The sequence below is a fragment of the Cherax quadricarinatus genome, chromosome 1, assembly GCF_038502225.1.
Source record: "Cherax quadricarinatus isolate ZL_2023a chromosome 1, ASM3850222v1, whole genome shotgun sequence".
Classification (NCBI taxonomy): domain Eukaryota; kingdom Metazoa; phylum Arthropoda; class Malacostraca; order Decapoda; family Parastacidae; genus Cherax; species Cherax quadricarinatus.
Window position 1 is genome coordinate 94,422,254 of NC_091292.1, and position 27,714 is coordinate 94,449,967.

The following is a 27,714-nucleotide window of genomic DNA, read 5'->3' on the forward strand; positions in this document are numbered from 1 at the left end:
TGCTTCACACCCATATAAGAGCGTTGGTAACACTATACTCTCATACATTCCCTTCTTTGCCTCCAAGGACAAAGTTCTTTGTCTCCACAGACTCCTAAGTGCACCACTCACCCTTTTCCCCTCATCAATTCTATGATTCACCTCATCTTTCATAGACCCACCCGCTGACACGTCCACTCCCAAATATCTGAATACATTCACCTCCTCCATACTCTCTCCCTCCAATCTGATATCCAATCTTTCATCACCTAATCTTTTTGTTGTCCTCATAACCTTACTCTTTCCTGTATTCACTTTTAATTTTCTTCTTTTGCACACCCTACCAAATTCATCCACCAATCTCTGCAACTTCTCTTCAGAATCTCCCAAGAGCACAGTGTCATCAGCAAAGAGTAACTGTGACAACTCCCACTTTGTGTGTGATTCTTTATCTTTTAACTCCACGCCTCTTGCCAAGACCCTCGCATTTACTTCTCTTACAACCCCATCTATAAATATATTAAACAACCACAGTGACATCACACATCCTTGTCTAAGGCCCACTTTTACTGGGAAATAATTTCCCTCTTTCCTACATACTCTAACTTGAGCCTGGCTAATATCCGGAGCAAAATTTTGCTGATAAAAGTGCTTGATTTCCGAATTGGCTGATTTCCACAACGGCCTATAACCGGGGTTCTACTGTACAAGCATATATATATATATATATATATATCTATATATATATATATATATATATATATATATATATATATATTTTTTTTATTTTATTTTATTATCACACCGGCCGATTCCCACCAAGGCAGGGTGGCCCGAAAAAGAAAAACTTTCACCATCATTCACTCCATCACTGTCTTGCCAGAAGGGTGCTTTACACTACAGTTTTTAAACTGCAACATTAACACCCCTCCTTCAGAGTGCAGGCACTGTACTTCCCATCTCCAGGACTCAAGTCCGGCCTGCCGGTTTCCCTGAATCCCTTCATAAATGTTACTTTGCTCACACTCCAACAGCACGTCAAGTATTAAAAACCATTTGTCTCCATTCACTCCTATCAAACACGCTCACGCATGCCTGCTGGAAGTCCAAGCCCCTCGCACACAAAACCTCCTTTACCCCCTCCCTCCAACCCTTCCTAGGCCGACCCCTACCCCGCCTTCCTTCCACTACAGACTGATACACTCTTGAAGTCATTCTGTTTCGCTCCATTCTCTCTACATGTCCGAACCACCTCAACAACCCTTCCTCAGCCCTCTGGACAACAGTTTTGGTAATCCCACACCTCCTCCTAACTTCCAAACTACGAATTCTCTGCATTATATTCACACCACACATTGCCCTCAGACATGACATCTCCACTGCCTCCAGCCTTCTCCTCGCTGCAACATTCATCACCCACGCTTCACACCCATATAAGAGCGTTGGTAAAACTATACTCTCATACATTCCCCTCTGTGCCTCCAAGGACAAAGTTCTTTGTCTCCACAGACTCCTAAGTGCACCACTCACTCTTTTTCCCTCATCAATTCTATGATTCACCTCATCTTTCATAGACCCATCCGCTGACACGTCCACTCCCAAATATCTGAATACGTTCACCTCCTCCATACTCTCTCCCTCCAATCTGATATTCAATCTTTCATCACCTAATCTTTTTGTTATCCTCATAACCTTACTCTTTCCTGTATTCACCTTTAATTTTCTTCTTTTGCACACCCTACCAAATTCATCCACCAATCTCTGCAACTTCTCTTCAGAATCTCCCAAGAGCACAGTGTCATCAGCAAAGAGCAGCTGTGACAACTCCCACTTTGTGTGTGATTCTTTATCTTTTAACTCCACGCCTCTTGCCAAGACCCTCGCATTTACTTCTCTTACAACCCCATCTATAAATATATTAAACAACCACGGTGACATCACACATCCTTGTCTAAGGCCTACTTTTACTGGGAAAAAATTTCCTTCTTTCCTACATACTCTAACTTGAGCCTCACTATCCTCGTAAAAACTCTTCACTGCTTTCAGTAACCTACCTCCTACACCATACACTTGCAACATCTGCCACATTGCCCCCCTATCCACCCTGTCATACGCCTTTTCCAAATCCATAAATGCCACAAAGACCTCTTTAGCCTTATCTAAATACTGTTCACTTATATGTTTCACTGTAAACACCTGGTCCACACACCCCCTACCTTTCCTAAAGCCTCCTTGTTCATCTGCTATCCTATTCTCCGTCTTACTCTTAATTCTTTCAATTATAACTCTACCATACACTTTACCAGGTACACTCAACAGACTTATCCCCCTATAATTTTTGCACTCTCTTTTATCCCCTTTGCCTTTATACAAAGGAACTATGCATGCTCTCTGCCAATCCCTAGGTACCTTACCCTCTTCCCTACATTTATTAAATAATTGCACCAACCACTCCAAAACTATATCCCCACCTGCTTTTAACATTTCTATCTTTATCCCATCAATCCCATCAATATATATATATATATATTATATATATATATATATATATATGGGTGATGAATGTTGCAGCGAGGAGAAGGCTGGAGGCAGTGGAGATGTCATGTCTGAGGGCAATGTGTGGTGTGAATATAATGCAGAGAATTCGTAGTTTGGAAGTTAGGAGGAGGTGCGGGATTACCAAAACTGTTGTCCAGAGGGCTGAGGAAGGGTTGTTGAGGTGGTTCGGACATGTAGAGAGAATGGAGCGAAACAGAATAACTTCAAGAGTGTATCAGTCTGTAGTGGAAGGAAGGCGGGGTAGGGGTCGGCCTAGGAAGGGTTGGAGGGAGGGGGTAAAGGAGGTTTTGTGTGCGAGGGGCTTGGACTTCCAGCAGGCATGCGTGAGCGTGTTTGATAGGAGTGAATGGAGACAAATGGTTTTTAATACTTGACGTGCTGTTGGAGTGTGAGCAAAGTAACATTTATGAAGGGATTCAGGGAAACCGGCAGGCCGGACTTGAGTCCTGGAGATGGGAAGTAGAGTGCCTGCACTCTGAAGGAGGGGTGTTAATGTTGCAGTTTAAAAACTGTAGTGTAAAGCACCCTTCTGGCAAGACAGTGATGGAGTGAATGATGGTGAAAGTTTTTCTTTTTCGGGCCACCCTGCCTTGGTGGGAATCGGCCAGTGTGATAATAATAAAAAAAAAAAAAAAAAAAAAAAAAAATATATATATATATATATATATATATATATATATATATATATATATATATATATATATATATATATATATATATATATATATATATATATATATTATATATATATATATATATATATATATATATATATATATATATATATATATATATATATATATATATATATATATCTACAGTGGACCCCCGCATAACGATGGCATCACATAGTGATTATTTCGCATACCGCTTACTTTAATCGCAAAATTTTTGCCGCGCATACCGATTAAAAACCCGCTCACCGATTTTCGTCCGAGACGCGTCCAATGTGCGCCCTCAGCCAGCCTCACATGTGCCGCCCGTGCCATTGTTTACCAGCCAGCCTCCGCGGTAACATCCAAGCATACACTCGGAATATTTCGTATTATTACAGTGTTTTCGGTGCTGTTTCTGGAAAATAAGTGACCATGGGCCCCAAGAAAGCTTCTAGTGCCAACCGTACACCTCAAAGGGTAAGAATACCCATTGAAATGAAGAAAGAGATCATTGATAAGTATGAAAGTGGAGTGCGTATCGCCGACCTAGTCAAGTTGTACAAGAAACCCCAATCAACCATCGCTACTATTGTGGGCACCAAAAAGACAATCAAGGAAGCTGTTCTTGCCAAAGGTTTAACTGTGTTTTCGAAACAAAGATCGCAAGTGATGGAAGATGTTGAGAGACTCTTATTGGTGTGGATAAATGAAAAACAGCTAGCAGGAGATAGCGTCTCTCAAGCGATCATATGTGAAAAGGCTAGGAAGTTGCATGAGGATTTAATTAAAAAAATGCCTGCAACTAGTGATGATGTGAGTGAATTTAAGGCCAGCAAAGGTTGGTTTGAGAGATTTAAGAAGCGTAGTGGCATCCATAGTGTGATAAGGCATGGTGAGGCTGCCAGTTCGGACCACAAAGCGGCTGAAAAATATGTGCAGGAATTCAAGGAGTACATAGAAACTGAAGGACTGAAACCTGAACAAGTGTTTAATTGTGATGAAACAGGCCTGTTCTGGAAGAAAATGCCAAGCAGGACCTACATTACTCAGGAGGAAAAGGCACTCCCAGGACATAAGCCTATGAAAGACAGGCTTACTCTTCTCATGTGTGCCAATGCTACTGGTGATTGCAAAGTGAAGCCTTTATTAGTGTATCACTCTGAAACTCCCAGAGTGTTCAGGCAAAAGAATGTCCTCAAGGATAATTTGTGTGTGCTGTGGAGGGCAAACAGTAAGGCATGGGTCACTAGGGAATTTTTCTATAACTGGTTACACCATGCATTTGCCCCCAATGTGAAAGATTACCTAACTGAAAAGAAATTAGAACTTAAGTGCCTCCTGGTGTTAGACAATGCCCCTGGTCATCCTACAGACGTGGCAGAGCGACTTTATGGGGACATGAGCTTCATTAAGGTGAAGTTTTTGCCTCCTAATACCACTCCTCTCCTGCAGCCCATGGACCAGCAGGTTATTTCCAACTTCAAGAAACTGTACACAAAAGCTCTGTTTGAAAGGTGCTTTGTAATGACCTCAGAAACTCAACTGACTCTAAGAGAGTTTTGGAGAGATCACTTTAATATCCTCAATTGTGTAAACCTTATAGGTAAGGCTTGGGAGGAAGTGACTAAGAGGACCTTGAACTCTGCTTGGAAGAAACTGTGGCCAGAATGTGTAGACAAAAGGGATTTTGAAGGGTTTGAGGCTAACCCTGAGAGGATTATGCCAGTTGAGGAATCCATTGTGGCATTGGGAAAGTCCTTGGGGTTGGAGGTTAGTGGGGAGGATGTGGAAGAGTTGGTGGAGGAGGACAATGAAGAACTAACCACTGATGAGCTGATAGATCAACTTCAAGAGCAAGAGGCCAGACCTGGGGAAACTGGTTCAGAGGAGGGGAGAGAGAAATTGAAGAAGTTGCCTACTACAAAGATAAAGGAAATCTGTGCAAAGTGGCTTGAAGTGCAAACCTTCATGGATGAAAATCACCCTCACACAGCTATTGCAAGCCGTGTTGGCAACCTGTACACTGACAATGTTGTGAAACACTTTAGGGAAGTGATAAAGGAACGAGAGGTACAGGCCACTATGGACAGATATCTTGTGCGAAAGAAGTCCAGTGACTCTGAAGCTGGCCCTAGTGGCATTAAAAGAAGAAGGGAAGTAACCCCAGAAAAGGACTTGCTACCTCAAGTCCTAATGGAAGGGGATTCCCCTTCTAAACAGTAAGAAGATAATGCTCTCCCCTCCTCCCATCCCATCAATCATCACCAGATCTTCAATAAAAGTAAGTGTCATGTAAGTGTGCATGCCTTTTTCAGTTTGTGTGTATTAAAATTAACATTTCATGTGGTAAAAAAATTTTTTTTTCATACTTTTGGGTGTCTTGCACGGATTAATTTTATTTCCATTATTTCTTATGGGGAAAATTCATTCACATAACGATTATTTCGCATAACAATTACCCCTCTTGCACGGATTAAAATCGTTAACCGGGGGTCCACTGTATATATAGACACACACACACACACACACACACACACACACCCCTCTGGGTTTTCTTCTCTTTTCCTTACTAGTCCCTGTTCTTGTTTATTTCCTCTTACCTCCATGAAGAAGTGGAAGAAAATTCTTCTTCCGTAAGCCATGTGTGTCATAAAAGCCAACTAAAATGTCTGGAGCAAGGGGCTAGTAACCCCATCTCTTGTATAAAATACTAAATTTAAAAAGAGAAGCTGTCGTTTTTCTTTTTGGGCCACCCTGCCTTGGTGAGATTCGGCCTGTTTGTTGAAAGAATAATAATAATACGTAATACCAGTCTGGCTGCTTGATTCAGTGCAGACTGAAGGCTTTTAAGCAAGTAATTAAGCAAACCCTCAAAACAAACAATTACAAAAATAAATTCAAAAGGAAATGAAAGAACGAATAAGCACCAAGAAAGCCAAGGTGTGTAGCTTATTTGTAATCTCTGCGTAGTCAAAGTATCTTCATAAGCAGAGAATCTTGGTCCTTATTCATGCTTCATCCATTCTTCCTTCTATTTTTTCTTTTGGATATTCTCTACACTTCTGTCCACATACTGTAGATTGATACATCCTCTTAGTCAACCTATCTCTTTTTCTATTCATTCTACAAGACTAATCTTCCTCAACAACTTTCTGCTTCTCATTGAATTACCACTTTGATATTGCTACATCTTGTTTTGTATACAGGCATGTAATGTAGAGCTAGCCTTTATTTAAGTGACTTCTGCTCAAGATTGAGCTGTTACAAAGTTTCAGATTTGATGAAGGTTTGCTGTACATTATGTCATTATATTTCTTATAATATGGGTGCAAGGGGCTAGTAACCCCTTTTCCTGTATACATTACTAAAGTTAAAAAGAGAAACTTTTGTTTTTCTTTTTGGGCCACCCTGCCTCAGTGGGATACTGCCAGCTTGTTGAAGGAAGAAGATTTCTTCTAATAATGTTCCATATTCTGCAGCTTTTTATTTGTGTGGAGTTTGCACATAGATTCAACCATACATGTGAAGTTTTGTAAAGGTGCAGTATTTGTTTTTTGGGGAGTTCTTATGAGTTCTGTTTTAGCCCCCTTGGAAGAGTCTTAAAGATAGAGTGAACAAAAAAATGAAGAGCTTCAAAATATAGTAAGCCAGTATGTATATATTTTTCAATTTATATTTTTATATGAATATTAAATTATTTTTAGGTAGTAGGTTGGTAGACAGCAGCCGCCCAGGGAGGTACTACCGTCCTGCCACGTGAGTGTAAAACGAAAGCCTGTAATTGTTTTACATGATGGTAGGATTGCTGGTGTCCATTTTTCTGTCTCATAAACATGCAAGGTTTCAGGTACGTCTTGCTACTTCTACTTACACTTAGGTCACACTACACGTACATGTACAAGCATATATATACACACCCCCCTCTGGGTTTTCTTCTATTTTCTTACTAGTTCTTGTTTATTTCCTCTTACCTCCATGGGGAAGTGGAACAGAATTCTTCCTCCATAAGCCATGCGTGTTGTAAGAGGCGACTGAAATGCCAGGAGCAAGGGACTAGTAACCCCTTCTCCTGTATATATTACTAAATGTAAAAGGAGAAACTTTCGTTTTTCCTTTTGGGCCACCCCGCCTTGGTGGGATATGGCCAGTTTGTTGAAAGAAAGATTTAATTATTTCATATCTTTGTGTAGTCCTAGAAATTTACATTGTTTTTATATTTGTTGTATATTTTTATTTTTATTATTATCACACTGGCCGATTCCCACCAAGGCAGGGTGGCCCGAAAAAGAAAAACTTTCACCATCATTCACTCCATCACTGTCTTGCCAGAAGGGTGCTTTACACTACAGTTTTTAAACTGCAACATTAACACCCCTCCTTCAGAGTGCAGGCACTGTACTTCCCATCTCCAGGACTCAAGTCCGGCCTGCCGGTTTCCCTGAATCCCTTCATAAATGTTACTTTGCTCACACTCCAACAGCACGTCAAGTATTAAAAACCATTTGTCTCCATTCACTCCTATCAAACACGCTCACGCATGCCTGCTGGAAGTCCAAGCCCCTCGCACACAAAACCTCCTTTACCCCCTCCCTCCAACCCTTCCTAGGCCGACCCCTACCCCGCCTTCCTTCCACTACAGACTGATACACTCTTGAAGTTATTCTGTTTCGCTCCATTCTCTCTACATGTCCGAACCACCTCAACAACCCTTCCTCAGCCCTCTGGACAACAGTTTTGGTAATCCCGCACCTCCTCCTAACTTCCAAACTACGAATTCTCTGCATTATATTCACACCACACATTGCCCTCAGACATGACATCTCCACTGCCTCCAGCCTTCTCCTCGCTGCAACATTCATCACCCATGCTTCACACCCATATAAGAGCGTTGGTAAAACTATACTCTCATACATTCCCCTCTTTGCCTCCAAGGACAAAGTTCTCTGTCTCCACAGACTCCTAAGTGCACCACTCACTCTTTTTCCCTCATCAATTCTATGATTCACCTCATCTTTCATAGACCCATCCGCTGACACGTCCACTCCCAAATATCTGAATACGTTCACCTCCTCCATACTCTCTCCCTCCAATCTGATATTCAATCTTTCATCACCTAATCTTTTTGTTATCCTCATAACCTTACTCTTTCCTGTATTCACCTTTAATTTTCTTCTTTTGCACACCCTACCAAATTCATCCACCAATCTCTGCAGCTTCTCTTCAGAATCTCCCAAGAGCACAGTGTCATCAGCAAAGAGCAGCTGTGACAACTCCCACCCTGTGTGTGATTCTTTATCTTTTAACTCCACGCCTCTTGCCAAGACCCTCGCATTTACTTCTCTTACAACCCCATCTATAAATATATTAAACAACCACGGTGACATCACACATCCTTGTCTAAGGCCTACTTTTACTGGGAAAAAATTTCCCTCTTTTCTACATACTCTAACTTGAGCCTCACTATCCTCGTAAAAACTCTTCACTGCTTTCAGTAACCTACCTCCTACACCATACACTTGCAACATCTGCCACATTGCCCCCCTATCCACCCTGTCATACGCCTTTTCCAAATCCATAAATGCCACAAAGACCTCTTTAGCCTTATCTAAATACTGTTCACTTATATGTTTCACTGTAAACACCTGGTCCACACACCCCCTACCTTTCCTAAAGCCTCCTTGTTCATCTGCTATCCTATTCTCCGTCTTACTCTTAATTCTTTCAATTATAACTCTACCATACACTTTACCAGGTACACTCAACAGACTTATCCCCCTATAATTTTTGCACTCTCTTTTATCCCCTTTGCCTTTATACAAAGGAACTATGCATGCTCTCTGCCAATCCCTAGGTACCTTACCCTCTTCCATACATTTATTAAATAATTGCACCAACCACTCCAAAACTATATCCCCACCTGCTTTTAACATTTCTATCTTTATCCCATCAATCCCGGCTGCCTTACCCCCTTTCATTTTACCTACTGCCTCACGAACTTCCCCCACACTCACAACTGGCTCTTCCTCACTCCTACAAGATGTTATTCCTCCTTGCCCTATACACGAAATCACAGCTTCCCTATCTTCATCAACATTTAACAATTCCTCAAAATATTCCCTCCATCTTCCCAATACCTCTAACTCTCCATTTAATAACTCTCCTCTCCTATTTTTAACTGACAAATCCATTTGTTCTCTAGGCTTCCTTAACTTGTTAATCTCACTCCAAAACTTTTTCTTATTTTCAACAAAATTTGTTGATAACAGCTCACCCACTCTCTCATTTGCTCTCTTTTTACATTGCTTCACCACTCTCTTAACCTCTCTCTTTTTCTCCATATACTCTTCCCTCCTTGCATCACTTCTACTTTGTAAAAACTTCTCATATGCTAACTTTTTCTCCCTTACTACTCTCTTTACATCATCATTCCACCAATCGCTCCTCTTCCCTCCTGCACCCACTTTCCTGTAACCACAAACTTCTGCTGTTGTATATTATTAATTTTAATAATGTGTTTTTCATAGAAGCTTTAACATGTCAAACTGTATAGTTGATACAGAATTAAGGTGGTTTCTTTTTCTTCAGGTACAAAAATCATCCATTGTATGCTTTGCAACGCCATCTTCTTAAGTTTGAAGCAATCTACCCACCTGATGTCTCTCCTGTTGGATTCATCAGAAGCGAACCAATTTATCCCCGTGATAGCGTCTACAATCTGCATTCTCGGGACACTTGGGTGAAGGAAGCTAAGACAGTGAGAGTTGGGGAGGAACCATACAAGGTTGTAAAAGCCCGACCTAAATGGGATAAGGTGAGACTTTTTTCCACATATTTATTAAAACCCATGGTCTTACAGCTCTTGATTTATTTTTCTCCCAATGCTTTAAAGATTGAGAATATTGTAATTGCTATTGTTTGTTCACTCATTCTTTCCATTTGGGAGAGTTTCTTGAAAATTAGTTGTTAGTCTTTCAATTGAAAGGAGTAGGAGAGATTTATTTTATTTTTGCATTTGACCCCTGAAACTCTTGGTTAAGGTTAAAAGAAAAAACAAAAAAGTTTGATATGTACCAGTAAATTTATTATAACTTGTGTTTTTCCATTGCACATTACCTAATGTATATCTATATATATATACGTACATGTATATATATATTTTTTGGGGGGGGCGGTCACCCTATCTGGGCAGGAAATGGTCTGCATTAAAAAATATTTCAGCAAATCGGCCATATTCCACCGAGAATTAAAAAATATTTACATAGTATTAATTTGTAAGAAAAGCAGGCAACTTTGATTTTCCATAGAAACAATAATTGTCTACAAGGAAAATTTTGCAGCAAGTTTTATGCTGTATCAGACAACTTAATGGGTGTTGTATGTATTCTAGGTTGCATGTAAAGTGATCAAAGATATTCCATTGGAGTTGTTTGGAGAGTGGCAAGTGGAAGACTATGAACCTCCAGTGGCCTCAGGAGGAAAGGTTCCTCGTAATGAATATGGCAATGTGGAACTGTTCAAGCCAAGCATGCTTCCAAAGGGATGTGTACACATTCCAAGTAAGTGCATATATGGCTGGCAGTGAACCCTTAGTAGTAATCTGCTTCTGATCCTTTATAATTTGAAAGTTTTTGTATCATTAGTAGCTCCTCACACTTTACCATTCACTTATATATCCATACCTCACCTATGCTATCTGTGCTTGGGGTTCAACTGCAGCAACACACCTAAAGCCAATAATAACCCAACAAAAAGCCGCAGTAAGAATAATCACTAAATCCCATCCCTGGCAACACACCCCCCCACTCTTCATAGATCTAAACTTACTCCCTGTTCAGAACATCCACACTTACTACTGTGCAATCTATATCTACAGGACCTTAAATTCCAATATTAACCTTGACCTAAAACACTTTCTTGATAGTTGTGACAGGATCCACAGGCATAACACCAGACACAAACATCTCTATGACATTCCCCGTGTTCGACTAAACCTTTACAAAAATTCAATGTATTTCAAAGGACCTAAAATCTGGAACACCCTACCTGAAAACTCTAGAACTGCAGACACATTCATCACTTTCAAAACTACAGTTAGAAAACATCTTATATGCCTGATCCACCCCGACAACTAACTACATGATAACCACCTGGTGGTTCACAATTACACTCACTCACCCACTGACTATAAACCCAGAAATACTAATCTTAATCTTAAAATAATAAATCCTAACTAGTCATAAGTTTGCCTATGATACTCCAGTATAGACACTTTGTATTGTGCCAGAACAAAGGCATTCACATTGCTAAACTCACAAATTATGATGTAGTCACTTAGCCTTAATACCATAGTCTGTAAGGATTTAATGTTGAGAATTAATCTAAGTCTGCCCGAAATGCCTAGTCATGCTAGGTGTCCTAGTGGCCCCCTCTGTAATTAGTATTTTATAACATATAAACCACAAAATACCCAAAACTTGTAAACCCCACATTGTAACCCTTATAGAGAATAAACTTGAATTGAATTAAACAGTGTATTATAAATAATGGTACTGTCGTTAGAACTATAAATGTAGTATGTGGCATGAAATGTTTTGAGTATGCCATAGTATGCAGATCAGAAGTTAAAATATGAAGTTGTAATGTTTGCAGCAGTCACAGCAAGATGAAGTATGAAGAATGAAAGACATATGTGCAACAACTGAGTATCAGTACAATACAAGGACATAATGTGAAGAATTATATACAAAAGATGAGGTAATCAGTCCCTCAGTTAACAGCACCATAGTTAAGACTGTGGTGCTGTTAACCATCTCCAAGACCTCATCTTTTGTATATAATTCTTCTTTCATTCTTTCAACACACCGGCCGTATCCCACCAAGGCAGGGTGGCCCAAAAAGAAAAACGAAAGTTTCTCTCTTAAATTTAGTAATTTATACGGGAGAAGGGGTTACTAGCCCCTTTCTCCCGGTATTTTAGTCGCCTCTTACAACACGCATGGCTTACAGAGGAAGAATTCTGTTCCACTTCCCCATGGAGATAAGAGGAAATAAACAAGAACTAGAAAGAAAATAGAAGAATACCCAGAGGGGTGTGTATATATATGCTTGAACATGTATGTGTAGTGTGACCTAAGTGCAAGTAGAAGAAGCAAGACATACCTGAAATCTTGCATGTTTATGAGACAGACAAAAGACACCAGCAATCCTACCATCATGTAAAACAATTACAGGCTTTCGTTGTACACTCACTTGGCAGGACGGTAGTACCTCCCTGGGCGGCTGCTGTTTACCAACCTACTACCTAGGTTGTATATAATTCTTCACATTATATCCTTGTATTGTATTGATAAAGCCACTGGCTGGCAAAACGTCTACAAATAAAGATACCCAGATGTTGCGTGTGTCTAATTCTTCATATTGTCGGTACTGTATACCATTTATGTACAAGCTGAAGTATGTCTAGGCTTTCCCAGTAAAGGTACCAAAGTGTGCATTTTGAAAAAGAATGCTTTATGACAGAATATTGGTTTTACTGTGAAGTTATGCTAAACAACAGAAAAAATGGTTATATGTATGATATATATGGCTTGATGCAGACAGTACTTAAAATGTGCACAGAATGAGCAAAAACAGTCATACAAGTGGGCATAATGTACCTTTGTTTCTGTTCTCTAATGATATAAAACAGACCACTGGTTTAAAGGGAGTATTGATCACCTGGTACATACAGTGCTTATCATTCATGTATGATGGGTGAAAGGCACTGTATGTAATTTATTGTCCAAAGTAATACCCTACCCTGGTACATTTGTCAGTGAGACAAAAAATATACTGGCCTAGTAACTTGAAGCAGGATGTCTCAGGATTCCCTGTGACTGATGGCTCTATTCTAAGTACTTTCTGGGCTTGTGTGGTGGGTGGTTTTTTGTCTATGTTTCCCTGAACTGTTGTCTTGAGGACCGAGTTTGCCAGTCATTTTTGGCTGTTGACAAATTAATATGGGCAGGAGTATGTCATTGACACAAGAGCAGAGACCATTGGAATACATAAGGCATGCCATCAAATGAAGGGAAACAGTAAAAGCCAGTGATGTGTGTGATGGCATCCAGTGAGGACCTGGTTGCAGTTATTCTTTGAGGACAGTGTTCATGACATTGCCCTCATGAAAAGCACCTCCAGGGAAGCCTAGAAAAATGTCACCACTAACATTAACAGTATGTACTAACATACCTAGAAGTAGTCTGTTATTATGTGCCTGAGTCTTTTATTCAGTGTAGTGCAAGGCTTTTATGCAAAACAGTGTTCTTTGTCACCACAAAATCTGTTGTTCAGAGTTGCATGCATAATAATTTCTTTCTTTACAGTTGCTGGCCTCAATCGTGTAGCTCGAAAGCTGAATATTGACTGTGCTCCAGCAATGGTAGGATTTGATTTTCACTCTGGCTGGACTCATCCTGTTTATGATGGCTATGTAATTTGTGAGGAATTCAAACATATACTACTAGATGCATGGAACCAGGTACATCATGTTATTGTTATATTAATAAAAGTAAATTGCATTTGAAAATTTAATTATGGTTGATTGACAAATAATAATTGTTTTCCCATCAGCATTAGTCAAACACTTTACTAAAGTTCTGTAAGTTCTGTACAGCTACATATTATAACTAGGGACTGGCTAATTTCAGTACCAAATTTGTATTGCATTTTAATGGTAAACTTATTTTGACAAGGCAGTTATTCCCTACCAGGGCAGAGTGATTCAAAGTACACATCAATATATACTATAAAGTGCAGGCACCTTACTTTCTCCTTCCAGAACTCAAGTTCATTTAGCCTGTTTCCTAAATCCCTTTCTAGACATTACTGTGATCACACTTGAACAGTAAGTAGATCCCAAAACCCACTTGTTTTCATTCACTGATTAAACATGCTCAAGCATGTCAGATGGATAATGAAGCTCTGCATCTCAAAATCTGTTGCCTCTTCCTCAGACATCTGCACTATCTTTTTATCTACCCCAGATTTATACACCCTGTTAATCAACTGACTTTGAAGAGACAGAAGAGTAGATGTTAGAAGGCACTATGGTGGTATGAAAAGAATAATTCAAAGAACAGAAATGGGGTTATTGAAATAGTTTGATCTTATTATATTCATAAGGAAGGACTAAACTTGTAGGGGGTCATACAGTATCTGAGGAATAAAGGTAATCAATCTCCCACCTTTGTATCGGACACGCACATCTCTCTTGTGCAGTGCCCAGCACCACTCAGTGTTGAGTTCCATTGTCAGTTTGCCATCTACTAATAGACTGTCCTGTCTAGCAGCAGACACACAGAATTTACCTCCAACATTGTCACTGCTGTAATGCATTTACTTTATCTGACCTCCTTGACAACAGTCTCACAAATAACAAAAAAAGGCACAATATCGTGACTGGAACAATACACAAATAACCCACACATAGAAGAGAGGAGCTTACGATGATGTTTCGGTCCGACATGGACCATTTACAAAGTTGCACAGTGACTTTGTAACAGTGACCGAAACGTCGTCGTAAGCTCCTCTCTTCTATGTGCAGGTTATTTGTGAACAGTCCCACCTTTAATGCAGATTCCCTCTTTGGCTTTTTGCCACCGGCATCCTTATTACACCAACTTTGATTATATTTTTTTAATTTAGCGATCCCCATTAACCTTACTGTTACAAAAAACGCGATTTCTAAAAAGCTTAGAGATCGCCAGTGAATACTAGAAAGGACAGCCCTTCTAGCATCCAGCCTGTTACTGGGTTTTCGTAACAATTAGTCAGTATTCTTGTCCAATTATCCAATGGAATTCAGTAAGAATTATTAGTGTTTCAGGATTACAACTGGTAGGCTACTAACTAGAGAAATTAAAATTTAATAAATTTATTAATCATAGTCTAGAGGTATATTATCAAAGTAAATTAAATTAATAATAATCAAAATAATAATAATCACTTCTCTGATGGACAGTAGTATTGTGCTGAAAGCACATATCACATATTTATGTCTTAAGTACCATCTGGTACATTAACATTTAATAATACAATATACAAATAAGTTTATGTGTATGTGTGTAAGTGCTCTAAGTAGTTCGCTATGTCTCACGATTCGATTAGACTTAAACAAGTGACAGACAAAGTCCTCAAATAAACTAACTTCTTGACCAACTGGCAGTCAGAACAGTCTGCTTGAACAATAAACGACAGCTAAGCCCAATAGCAATATAACAAGCAACTGCGACACAGAATCAGGAACATGGAGATAATATAACGACACTAAGTAGGGACCATCAACAGATCCTCCACAAAAGTCACAAAGCTCCCATATTACTGAATCTAAGTTCAGCATAAGAAAATACCCAACTGTGACAGTACACAGATACCAGTACAAATTAGGTCAGAAGCTACAGCTCAGGACCTGAGTTGCTCGTGTGTCTATGAGACACACAACCTCAATACAACATCGAAAATCACTAAGTCTATACAATGTTCTGTGAACAGAGTCCCACAGAACCTATAACAATAATGAGACAGAGACGATCTTCTAACAAGGGCCAATAAGGGAGATTTAGGCACTTCTTGTCTGGAATACGTCCAACCACCAAGCGAGTCTAGACCAGACTGAATACTTCAGGCGAGGTGAGAACACCCTCCCTCAATCACGTGATAGCTCCATGGACAGTTGCTGCCCAGCAACAACAAGAAGCTGGCAGAGTAACGAGCAATGAGCGATAATTACAGTAGTTAGACAATCAAGACTCGAACTATGAGCACATAATATGTTACATCCTACCTAACAACATAACTAAGTCAAATAATAATATAAAGCAATATATTTACGATTTAGCTATGATCGCAAATATGTGCAATATAAAATTATATGAAAAGGTAATATACATTATATACATATACATAATATACATCATATACATTGTGACCCATTCAGGGGTCGCAACACTTACTGACTCTATCTCTTGCATACTTCTAATCTTTGCTGGTCTCCAATCTTCACATATTTCATCTTTAGCACATTCTGCCCTGCAGCACTGTATGACCCTTGTGGGTTTAGTGCTTAGTTTTGATTGTAATAATAATAGTAATAGAGGTAACCAAGCTTGATCAAAAGGAAGAGTAGTTTAAATTTATTGAATCAAGAGCCCTTAACCAGCATCAAGGCATCCCCCTTTGAAGTATTGATAATATAGAAAGCTTTTGCATGGAACAGGGGTGCACAGACCTTGACCTCAAATTAATCACATCATTATATGTGACATTTTTCAAAGCTCTGGTGGCCTGGTGGTTAACGCTCTCGCTTCACACGGCGAGGGCCTGGGTTCGATTCCCAGCCAGAGTAGAAACATTGGACGTGTTTCTTTCCACCTGTTGTCTATGTTCCCCATCAGTAAAATGGGTACTTGGGTGTTAGTCGACTGGTGTGGGTCGCATCCTGGGACACTGACCTAAGGAGGCCTGGTCACAGACCGGGCCGCGGGGGCGTTGACCCCCGGAACTCTCTCCAGGTAAACTCCAGGTAAACTCTCCAGGACCATTAATTATAATCTTTGCCATAATATAATTTTTAGTTATCTCGATTCACAGTTGTTTGCATTTTTTAGATGTTATTGTGCATTAATGATAATTGATCATTATTACAAAATAAATTCTCCATTGCAGGAACAAACTGAACAAGCTAAAAGAGCAGAGGAAAAGAAGCAGAAAAGAATTTATGATAACTGGAGGAGGTTGATTCAAGGAATTTTAGTAAAGGAAAGAGTGAGGAAAAAATATGGGAATACCTCTCAGTCTGATGAGGAAGAGAAACAGATGCAAAAGGAAACTGTCCCCAAAAAGATGGAGGAAAAGAAAAAGGAAATAACTAAGAGAAAAATCAAACAAAAGGATATTGATGCAATTCAACCTCCTCTTATAACACATCAGATTAATACTAGTCTTAGTATAGATTTTAGTTCCAGTGTTGTGGAAATGGCTGAGAAGAGCAGGAGGAGAACTATGACAACCAAAAACAGTGTCAAGAGAGATTTTATCAAGAGGAAAATGACAGATAAAGATAATAAAAATGATTTACCTGACAGTGATAGTGAAAATGAGCTTGATGATGATAAAAAGAAAGAAAAAATTAGAGCTATTCTCCAGTGGGGAAATGAAGCTGTAATGCCTATGCCTGACCTCAGTGATGATAGTGATGTGGAAAGAGATTCTCAGCCCTCATCTCATGTGGCTGGTCTTCAGTTTTCTAATCCTTTCCACAGTTCCAAAATAAAGGCTAGTATGAGAAAGCAAGGAGACTCCAAAGGTAGTAAATTGAGAAAAAGAACCAAAGAATCCACAAAGCAGAACTCATCAGATTCCGAGTGTGTTACAGATGTATCCACTAGTCGTTCAACTACTCCTGAACCAAAAGTAGAAAATGTTAGTAATCTGGGATACAGGAGAACATCTCGCAGATTCACAAAACAGAAGGTTAAGACGTACAAAGAGAGCGAAGGAGAAAGTGGAGCGGACATTTCAGTCGATGAGAGTGACTGTGAAGATAAATCTTATGATCCTAAAAAAGGAGAGAGAATAGGTACTCAGGTATTAAACATGAATGAGGGCAGTGAGACTGACTAATTTCCATTGTTTGGTGGAGAAACGGTGTAAAATCTAAACATATACACCTACCATCCGACTTACGACCGAGTTCGGTTCCGAGAAACCGGTCGTAAGTCGAAACAGACGCAAGTTGAACTTTACTACTTAATATCAAAATAACATTTTTGTAATGACTTTATTTTATTGTTTTATTTTGGTATTTCATGTTTTACTTTACTTTTTTATGCTGTTAGTACTGTATTTTATACTGTAAGGTTTAGGATAAACACTGTGTACAACAAAAACACTTGTTTATTTCCCAGAAATTTGGCATAAAAAACACGGTCGTAAGTCGAGTCGTCGTATGTCGAGCAGGTTGTAAGTCGGATGGTAGGTGTATACATATATATCTTTCTTTCCTTCAACACACCGGCTGTATCCCACCGAGGCGGGGTGGCCCAAAAGGAAAAACAAAAGTTTCTCTTTTTGTACAGTGGACCCCCGCATACCGCACGCATCGCATACCGTACAATCCGCATACCGCTCGCTTTTTTCGCAAAAATTTTGCCTCGCATACCGCCCAAAAACCCGCTCACCGCTCTTCGTCCGAGACGCATCCAATGTGCGGCCTGAGCCACGCTCACATGTTCCGCCGGTGGCATTGTTTACCAGCCAGCCTCCGCGGTAACATCCAAACATACAATCGGAACATTTCGTATTATTACAGTGTTTTTGGTGATTTTTTCTGGAAAATAAGTGACCATGGGCCCCAAGAAAGCTTCTAGTGCCAACCCTACAGCAATAAGGGTGAGAATTACTATAGAGATGAAGAAAAAGATCATTGATAAGTATGAAAGTGGAGTGCGTGTCTCCGAGCTGGCCAGGTTGTATAATAAACCCCAATCAACCATCGCTACTATTGGTGGTACAGCTGCTGCTGCTGCTGTACCACTGTCAGCTGCTGCTGCACTGTCAGCTGCTACTGCACTGTCAGCTGCTGCTGCACTGTCAGCTGCTGCTGCACTCAGCTGCTGCTGCACTGTCAGCTGCTGCTGCTGTTGTACCACCGTCAGCTGCTGCTGCTGCTGTAGCATCGTCTGCTGCTGCTGTAGCATCGTCTGCTGCTGCTGTAGCATCGTCTGCTGCTGCTGTAGCATCGTCTGCTGCTGCTGTAGCATCGTCTGCTGCTGCTGTAGCATCGTCTGCTGCTGCTGTAGCATCGTCTGTTGCTGCTGTAGCATCGTCTGCTGCTGCTGTAGCATCGTCTGTTGCTGCTGTAGCATCGTCTGTTGCTGCTGTACCACCGTCAGCTGCTGCTGCTGTAGCACCGTTGTTGGTGTGGCTTATTGAGAATACCAAGAAACAATTAACCCCAGAGGATTTGCCACCCAGGATAACCCAAAAAAGTCAGTGTCATCGAAGACTGTCTAACTTATTTCCATTGGGGTCCTTAATCTTGTCTCCCAGGATGCAACCCACACCAGTCGACTAACACCCAGGTGAACAGGGAAAAATGCCTGGAACTAGTGCTCATATTGGTGAATTTAAAGCCAGCAAAGGTTGGTTTGAGAGATTTAAGAATCATAGTGGCATACACAGTGTGATAAGGCCTGTTCTGGAAGAAAATGCCAAACAGGACCTACAGTACTCAGGAGGAAAAGGCACTCCCAGGACACAGTGTCTCATCAGACATTGCTGCATCTTCAATAAAGGTAAGTGTCATTTATTCTTCATTTAGTAGAGTAGTACATGCACAATATATATTGTGCATGTACTACTCTACTATTGTGCATGTATCCTTCTCTTTGTGTGTAGGAAAATGTATATTTCATGTGGTAAAAAATTTTTTTTCATACTTTTGGGTGTCTTGCATGGATTAATTTGATTTCCATTATTTCTTATGGGGAAAATTCATTCACATACCGAACATTTCGCATAACAATCAGCCCTCTTGCACGGATTAAAGTCGCTATGCGGGGGTCCACTATATTTAGTAATATATACAGGAGAAGGGGTTACTAGCCCCTTGCTCCCGGCATTTTAGTCGCCTCTTACGACATGCATGGGTTACGGAGGAAGAATTCTGTTCCACTTCCCCATGGAGATAAGAGGAAATAAACAAGAACAAGAACTAGAAAGAAAATAGAAGAAAACCCAGAGGGGTATGTATGTATATATGTGTGTGTAGTGTGACCTAAGTGTAAGTAGAAGTAACAAGACGTACCTGAAACCTTGCATGTTCATGAAACAGAAAAATGAACACCAGCAATCCTACCATCATGTGAAACAATTACAGGCTTTCGTTTTACACTCACTCGGCAGGACGGTAGTACCTCCCTGGGTGGTTGCTGTCTACCACCCTACTACCTAGAATATTTTTTTTTTTTTTTCAACAAGTCAGCCGTCTCCCCCCGAGGCAGGGTGACCCAAACAAAGAAAGAAAATCCCCGAAAAGAAAATACTTCCATCATCATTCAACACTTTCACCACACTCGCACATTATCACTGTTTTTGCAGAGGTGCTCAGAATACAACAGTTTAGAAGCATACACATATAAAGATACACAATATATCCCTCCAAACTGCCAATATCCCAAACCCTTCCTTTAAAGTGCAGGCATTGTACTTCCCATTTCCAGGACTCAAGTCCGACTATATGAAAATAACCAATTTCCCTGAATCCCTTCACTAAATATTACCCTGCTCACACTCCAACAGATCGTCAGGTCCCAAGTACCATTCGTCTCCATTCACTCCTATCTAACACGCTCATGCACGCTTGCTGGAAGTCCAAGCCCCTTGCCCACAAAACCTCCTTTACCCCCTCTCTCCAACCCTTTCGAGGACGACCCCTACCCCGCCTTCCTTCCCCTATAGATTTATATGCTTTCCATGTCATTCTACTTTGATCCATTCTCTCTAAATGACCAAACCACCTCAACAACCCCTCTTCTGCCCTCTGACTAATACTTTTATTAACTCCACACCTTTTCCTAATTTCCACACTCCGAATTTTCTGCATAATATTTACACCACACATTGCCCTTAAATAGGACATCTCCACTGCCTCCAACCGTCTCCTCGCTGCTGCATTTACCACCCAAGGTTCACACCCATATAAGAGTGTTAGTACTACTATACTTTCATACATTCCCTTCTTTGCCTCCATAGATAACGTTTTTTTACTCCACATATACCTCAACGCACCACTCACCTTTTTTCCCTCATCAATTCTATGATTAACCTCATCCTTCATAAATCCATCCGCCGACACGTCAACTCCCAAGTATCTGAAAACATTCACTTCTTCCATACTCCTCCTCCCCAATTTGATATCTAATTTTTCTTTATCTAAATCATTTGACACCCTCATCACCTTACTCTTTTCTATGTTCACTTTCAACTTTCTACCTTTACACACATTCCCAAACTCATCCACTAACCTTTGCAATTTTTCTTTAGAATCTCCCATAAGCACAGTATCATCAGCAAAAAGTAACTGTGTCAATTCCCATTTTGTATTTGATTCCCCAAAATTTAATCCCACCCCTCTCCCGAACACCCTAGCATTTACTTCCTTTACAACCCCATCTATAAATATATTAAACAACCATGGTGACATTACATATCCCTGTCTAAGACCTACTTTTACTGGGAAGTAGTCTCCCTCTCTTCTACACACCCTAACCTGAGCCTCACTATCCTCATAAAAACTCTTAACAGCATTTAATAACTTACCACCTATTCCATATACAGTACTTGCAACATCTGCCACATTGCTCCTCTATCCACTCTATCATATGCCTTTTCTAAATCCATAAATGCAATAAAAACTTCCCTACCTTTATCTAAATACTGTTCACATATATTCTTCAATGTAAACACTTGATCTACACATCCCCTACCCACTCTGAAACCTCCTTGCTCATCCGCAATCCTACATTCTGTCTTACCTCTAATTCTTTCAGTTATAACCCTACCGTACACTTTTCCTGGTATACTCAGTAAACTTATTCCTCTATAATTTTTACAGTCTCTTTTGTCCCCTTTCCCTTTATATAAAGGGACTATACATGCTCTCTGCCAATCCCTAGGTACCTTCCCCTCTTTCATACATTTATTAAACAGAAGTACCAACCACTCCAACACTATATCCCCCCCCTGCTTTTAACATTTCTGTCATGATCCCATCAGTTCCAGCTGCTTTACCCCCTTTCATTTTACGTAATGCCTCACGTACCTCCCCCACACTTACATTTTGCTCTTCTTCACTCCTAAAAGATGGTATACCTCCCTGACCAGTGCATGAAATTACTGCCTCTGTTTCTTCCTTAACATTTAAAAGTTCCTCAAAATATTCTCGCCATCTACCTAATACCTCCATCTCCCCATCTACTAACTCCCCTACTCTGTTTTTAACTGACAAATCCATACTTTCCCTAGGCTTTCTTAACTTGTTTAACTCTTACCTTGACCTTTTCCTTTTTACATATACTATATATATATTGTTTATGAGACAGAAAGGAGGACACCAGCAATCTGACCATCATGTAAAACAATTACAGGCTTTCATTTTACGTCCTGCCAAGTGAGTGTAAAACGAAAGCCTGTAATTGTTTTACATGATGGTAGGATTGCTGGTGTCCATTTTTCTATCTCATGAACATGCAAGGTTTCAGGTACGTCTTGCTACTTCTACTTACACTTAGGTCACACTACACATACATGTACAAGCATGTATATACATACCCCTCAGGGTTTTCTTCTATTTTCTTTCTAGTTCTTGTTCTTGTTTATTTCCTCTTATCTCCATGGGGAAGTGGAACAGAATTCTTCGTCCTTAAGCCATGTGTGTTGTAAGAGGTGACTAAAATGCCGGGAGCAAGGGGCTAGTAACCCCTTCTGTATATATTACTAAATGTAAAAGCAGAAACTTTCGTTTTTCCTTTTGGGCCACCCCGCCTCGGTGGGATACGGCTGGTGTGTTGAAAGAAAGAATATATATTGTTTACGAGATAGAAAAAAAGACACCAGCAATCCTACCATTATGTAAAACAATTACAGGCTTTCATTTTACATCCTGCCAAGTGAGTGTAAAACAAAAGCCTGTAATTGTTTTACATGATGGTAGGATTGCTGGTGTCCTTTTTTCTGTCTCTTGAACATGCAAGATTTCAGGTATGTCTTTCTACTTCTACTTACACTTAGGTCACACTACACATACATGTACAAGCACATATTATATATACACACCCCTCTGGGTTTTCTTCTATTTTCTTTCTAGTTCTTATTCTTGTTTATTTCCTCTTATCTCCATGGGGAAGTGGAACAGAATTCTTCCTCTGTAAGCCATGCGTGTTGTAAGAGGCAACTAAAATGCTGGGAGCAAGGGGCTAGTAACCTCTTCTCCTGTATATATTACTAAATGTAAAAGGAGAAACTTTCATTTTTCCTTTTAGGCCACCCTGCCTCGGTGGGATACGGCCAGTGTGTTGAAAGAAAGATATATATATATATATATATATATATATTTTTTTTTTTTTTTTTTTTTTTTTTTTTTTTTCAACAAGTCGGTCGTCTCCCACCGAGGCAGGGTCACCCAAAAAAGAAAGAAAATCCCCAAAAAGAAAATACTTTGAAAGTTAAGACACATGTGCAACATCTGGATATCTTTATTGTAGACGTTTCGCCATCCAGTGGCTTTATCAATACAGATTCTAGGACATAATAGGAAGACAGTAGAACTATATACAAAAGATGAGGTAATCAGTCCCTCGGCCTTGGAGTTAGTGTTCACAGCATCGTGGTGGAGGAGAATCTGGAGCAAAGGCAAGAAGACTGACGTTTATATAGGCGTCAGTGGAAGGGACGGGCAGCAGACGAGGGCAGTCACTGGTAGGCGGGATTCCCCAGTGGAAGTAGGTCCTTCCCAAAGAGATGGGTTAGTTGCAGCAGCCGTGAAGAAGGTTTTGTAGATGTCCTCTGAACCAAGATTCCATGATGTTGCAGTGTCTGACAAGTTGTGTAAGAAAGGTATAAAATACCGACAATATGAAAGTTAAGACACATGTGCAACATCTGGATATCTTTATTGTAGACGTTTCGCCATCCAGTGGCTTTATCAATACAGATTCTAGGACATAATAGGAAGACAGTAGAACTATATACAAAAGATGAGGTAATCAGTCCCTCGGCCTTGGAGTTAGTGTTCACAGCATCGTGGTGGAGGAGAATCTGGAGCAAAGGCAAGAAGACTGACGTTTATATAGGCGTCAGTCATATTGTCGGTATTTTATACCATTTTAATGTTCACAAAAATAATTTTCAAGTCTGAATAACTCCTATTCCTGAAAAAGGCAATGATGGCAGCATACACATTCTACTACCTAGGTATTATATATATATATATATATATATATATATATATATAGGTAGTAGGTTGGTAGACAGCAACCGCCCAGGGAGGTACTACCGTCCTGCCAAGTGAGTGTAAAACGAAAGCCTGTAATTGTTTTACATGATGGTAGGATTGCTGGTGTCCTTTTTTCTGTCTCATGAACATGCAAGATTTCAGGTACGTCTTGCTACTTCTACTTACACTTAGGTCACACTACACATACATGTACAAGCACATATATACACACCCCTCTGGGTTTTCTTCTATTTTCTTTCTAGTTCTTATTCTTGTTTATTTCCTCTTATCTCCATGGGGAAGTGGAACAGAATTCTTCCTCCGTAAGCCATGCGTGTTGTAAGAGGCAACTAAAATGCCGGGAGCAAGGGGCTAGTAACCTCTTCTCCTGTATATATTACTAAATGTAAAAGGAGAAACTTTCGTTTTTCCTTTTGGGCCACCCCGCCTCGGTGGGATACGGCCGGTGTGTTGAAAGAAGAAAGAAAGAATATATATATATATATATATATATATATATATATATATATATATATTATATGTGTATGCTTCTAGACTGTTGTATTCTGAGCACCTCTGCAAAAACAGTGATAATGTGCGAGTGTGGTGAAAGTGTTGAATGATGATGAAAGTATTTTCTTTTTGGGGATTTTCTTTCTTTTTTGGGTCACCCTGCCTCGGTGGGAGACGGCCGACTTGTTGAAAATAAATATATATATATATATATATCTTTCTTTCTTTCAACACACCGGCCGCATCCCACCGAGGCGGGGTGGCCCAAAAGGAAAAACGAAAGTTTCTCCTTTTACATTTAGTAATATATACAGGAGAAGAGGTTACTAGCCCCTTGCTCCCGGCATTTTAGTTGCCTCTTACAACACGCATGGCTTACGGAGGAAGAATTCTGTTCCACTTCCCCATGGAGATAAGAGGAAATAAACAAGAATAGGAACTAGAAAGAAAATAGAAGAAAACCCAGAGGGGTGTGTATATATGTGCTTGTACATGTATGTGTAGTGTGACCTAAGTGTAAGTAGAAATAGCAAGACGTACCTGAAATCTTGCATGTTTATGAGACAGAAAAAAGGACACCAGCAATCCTACCATCATGTAAAACAATTACAGGCTTTCGTTTTACATTCACTTGGCAGGACGGTAGTACCTCCCTGGGCGGTTGCTGTCTACCAACCTACTACCTATAATATATATATATATATATATATATATACTTTTTTTTTTTTTTTTTTTTTTTTTTTTTTTTTCAACAAGTCGGTCGTCTCCCACCGAGGCAGGGTGACCCACAAAAAAGAAAGAAAATCCCCAAAAAGAAAATACTTTCATCATCATTCAACACTTTCACCACACTCACACATTATCACTGCTTTTGCAGAGGTGCTCAGAATATAACAGTTTAGAAGCATATACGTATAGAGATACACAACATATCCCTCCAAACTGCCAATATATATATACCTGGAGTTTACCTGGAGAGAGTTTCGGGGGTCAACGCCCCCGCGGCCCGGTCTGTGACCAGGCCTCCTGGTGGATCAGCGCCTGATCAACCAGGCTGTTGCTGCTGGCTGCACGCAAACCAACGTACGAGCCACAGCCCGGCTGATCAGGAACTGACTTTAGTTGCTTGTCCAGTGCCAGCTTGAAGACTGCCAGGGGTCTGTTGGTAATCCCCCTTATGTGTGCTGGGAGGCAGTTGAACAGTCTCGGGCCCCTGACACTTATTGTATGGTCTCTTAACGTGCTAGTGACACCCCTGCTTTTCATTGGGGGGATGGTGCATCGTCTGCCAAGTCTTTTGCTTTCGTAGTGAGTGATTTTCGTGTGCAAGTTTGGTACTAGTCCCTCTAGGATTTTCCAGGTGTATATAATCATGTATCTCTCCCTCCTGCGTTCCAGGGAATACAGGTTTAGAAACCTCAAGCGCTCCCAGTAATTGAGGTGTTTTATCTCCGTTATGCGCGCCGTGAAAGTTCTCTGTACATTTTCTAGGTCGGCAATTTCACCTGCCTTGAAAGGTGCTGTTAGAGTGCAGCAATATTCCAGCCTAGATAGAACAAGTGACCTGAAGAGTGTCATCATGGGCTTGGCCTCCCTAGTTTTGAAGGTTCTCATTATCCATCCTGTCATTTTTCTAGCAGATGCGATTGATACAATGTTATGGTCCTTGAAGGTGAGATCCTCCGACATAATCACTCCTAGGTCTTTGACGTTGGTGTTTCGCTCTATTTTGTGGCCAGAATTTGTTTTGTACTCTGATGAAGATTTAATTTCCTCATGTTTACCATATCTGAGTAATTGAAATTTCTCATCGTTGAACTTCATATTGTTTTCTGCAGCCCACTGAAAGATTTGGTTGATGTCCGCCTGGAGCCTTTCAGTGTCTGCAATGGAAGACACTGTCATGCAGATTCGGGTGTCATCTGCAAAGGAAGACACGGTGCTGTGGCTGACATCCTTGTCTATGTCGGATATGAGGATGAGGAACAAGATGGGAGCTAGTACTGTGCCTTGTGGGACAGAGCTTTTCACCGTAGCTGCCTCGGACTTTACTCTGTTGACGACTACTCTCTGTGTTCTGTTAGTGAGGAAATTATAGATCCATCGACCGACTTTTCCTGTTATTCCTTTAGCGCGCATTTTGTGCGCTATTACGCCATGGTCACACTTGTCGAAGGCTTTTGCAAAGTCTGTATATATTACATCTGCATTCTTTTTGTCTTCTAGTGCATTTAGGACCTTGTCGTAGTGATCCAGTAGTTGAGACAGACAGGAGCGACCTGTTCTAAACCCATGTTGCCCTGGGTTGTGTAACTGATGGGTTTCTAGATGGGTGGTGATCTTGCTTCTTAGGACCCTTTCAAAGATTTTTATGATATGGGATGTTAGTGCTATTGGTCTGTAGTTCTTTGCTGTTGCTTTACTGCCCCCTTTGTGGAGTGGGGCTATGTCTGTTGTTTTTAGTAACTGAGGGACGACCCCCGTGTCCATGCTCCCTCTCCATAGGATGGAAAAGGCTCGTGATAGGGGCTTCTTGCAGTTCTTGATGAACACAGAGTTCCATGAGTCTGGCCCTGGGGCAGAGTGCATGGGCATGTCATTTATCGCCTGTTCGAAGTCATTTGGCGTCAGGATAACATCGGATAGGCTTGTGTTAGTCAAATTTTGTGGCTCTCTCATAAAAAATTCATTTTGGTCTTCGACTCTCAGTCTGGTTAGCGGCTTGCTAAAAACTGAGTCATATTGGGACTTGAGTAGCTCACTCATTTCCTTGCTGTCATCTGTGTAGGACCCATCTTGTTTAAGTAGGGGCCCAATACTGGACGTTGTTCTCGATTTTGATTTGGCATAGGAGAAGAAATACTTTGGGTTTCTTTCGATTTCATTTATGGCTTTTAGTTCTTCCCGCGATTCCTGACTCCTAAAGGATTCTTTTAGCTTAAGTTCGATGCTTGCTATTTCTCTGACCAGTGT

At 40.4% G+C, this 27,714-nt stretch overlaps 1 protein-coding gene across 2 annotated transcripts in view; it reads left to right on the plus strand.

The window, feature by feature from the left end:
- The window catches only part of Xpc (DNA repair protein complementing XP-C cells homolog), a 42,829-nt gene extending 19,523 nt beyond the window's left edge, over nucleotides 1–23,306 (plus strand). For both annotated transcript variants that reach the window (XM_053778337.2, XM_053778346.2), the window contains 4 exons: nucleotides 9,780–10,005; nucleotides 10,582–10,750; nucleotides 13,559–13,713; nucleotides 16,899–23,306. In XM_053778337.2, the coding sequence (XP_053634312.2) occupies nucleotides 9,780–10,005; nucleotides 10,582–10,750; nucleotides 13,559–13,713; nucleotides 16,899–17,855 (1,507 nt within the window). In that variant the 3' untranslated portion in view covers nucleotides 17,856–23,306. The remainder of the gene's footprint in view (nucleotides 1–9,779; nucleotides 10,006–10,581; nucleotides 10,751–13,558; nucleotides 13,714–16,898) is intronic.
- Nucleotides 23,307–27,714: the final 4,408 nt, after the last annotated feature.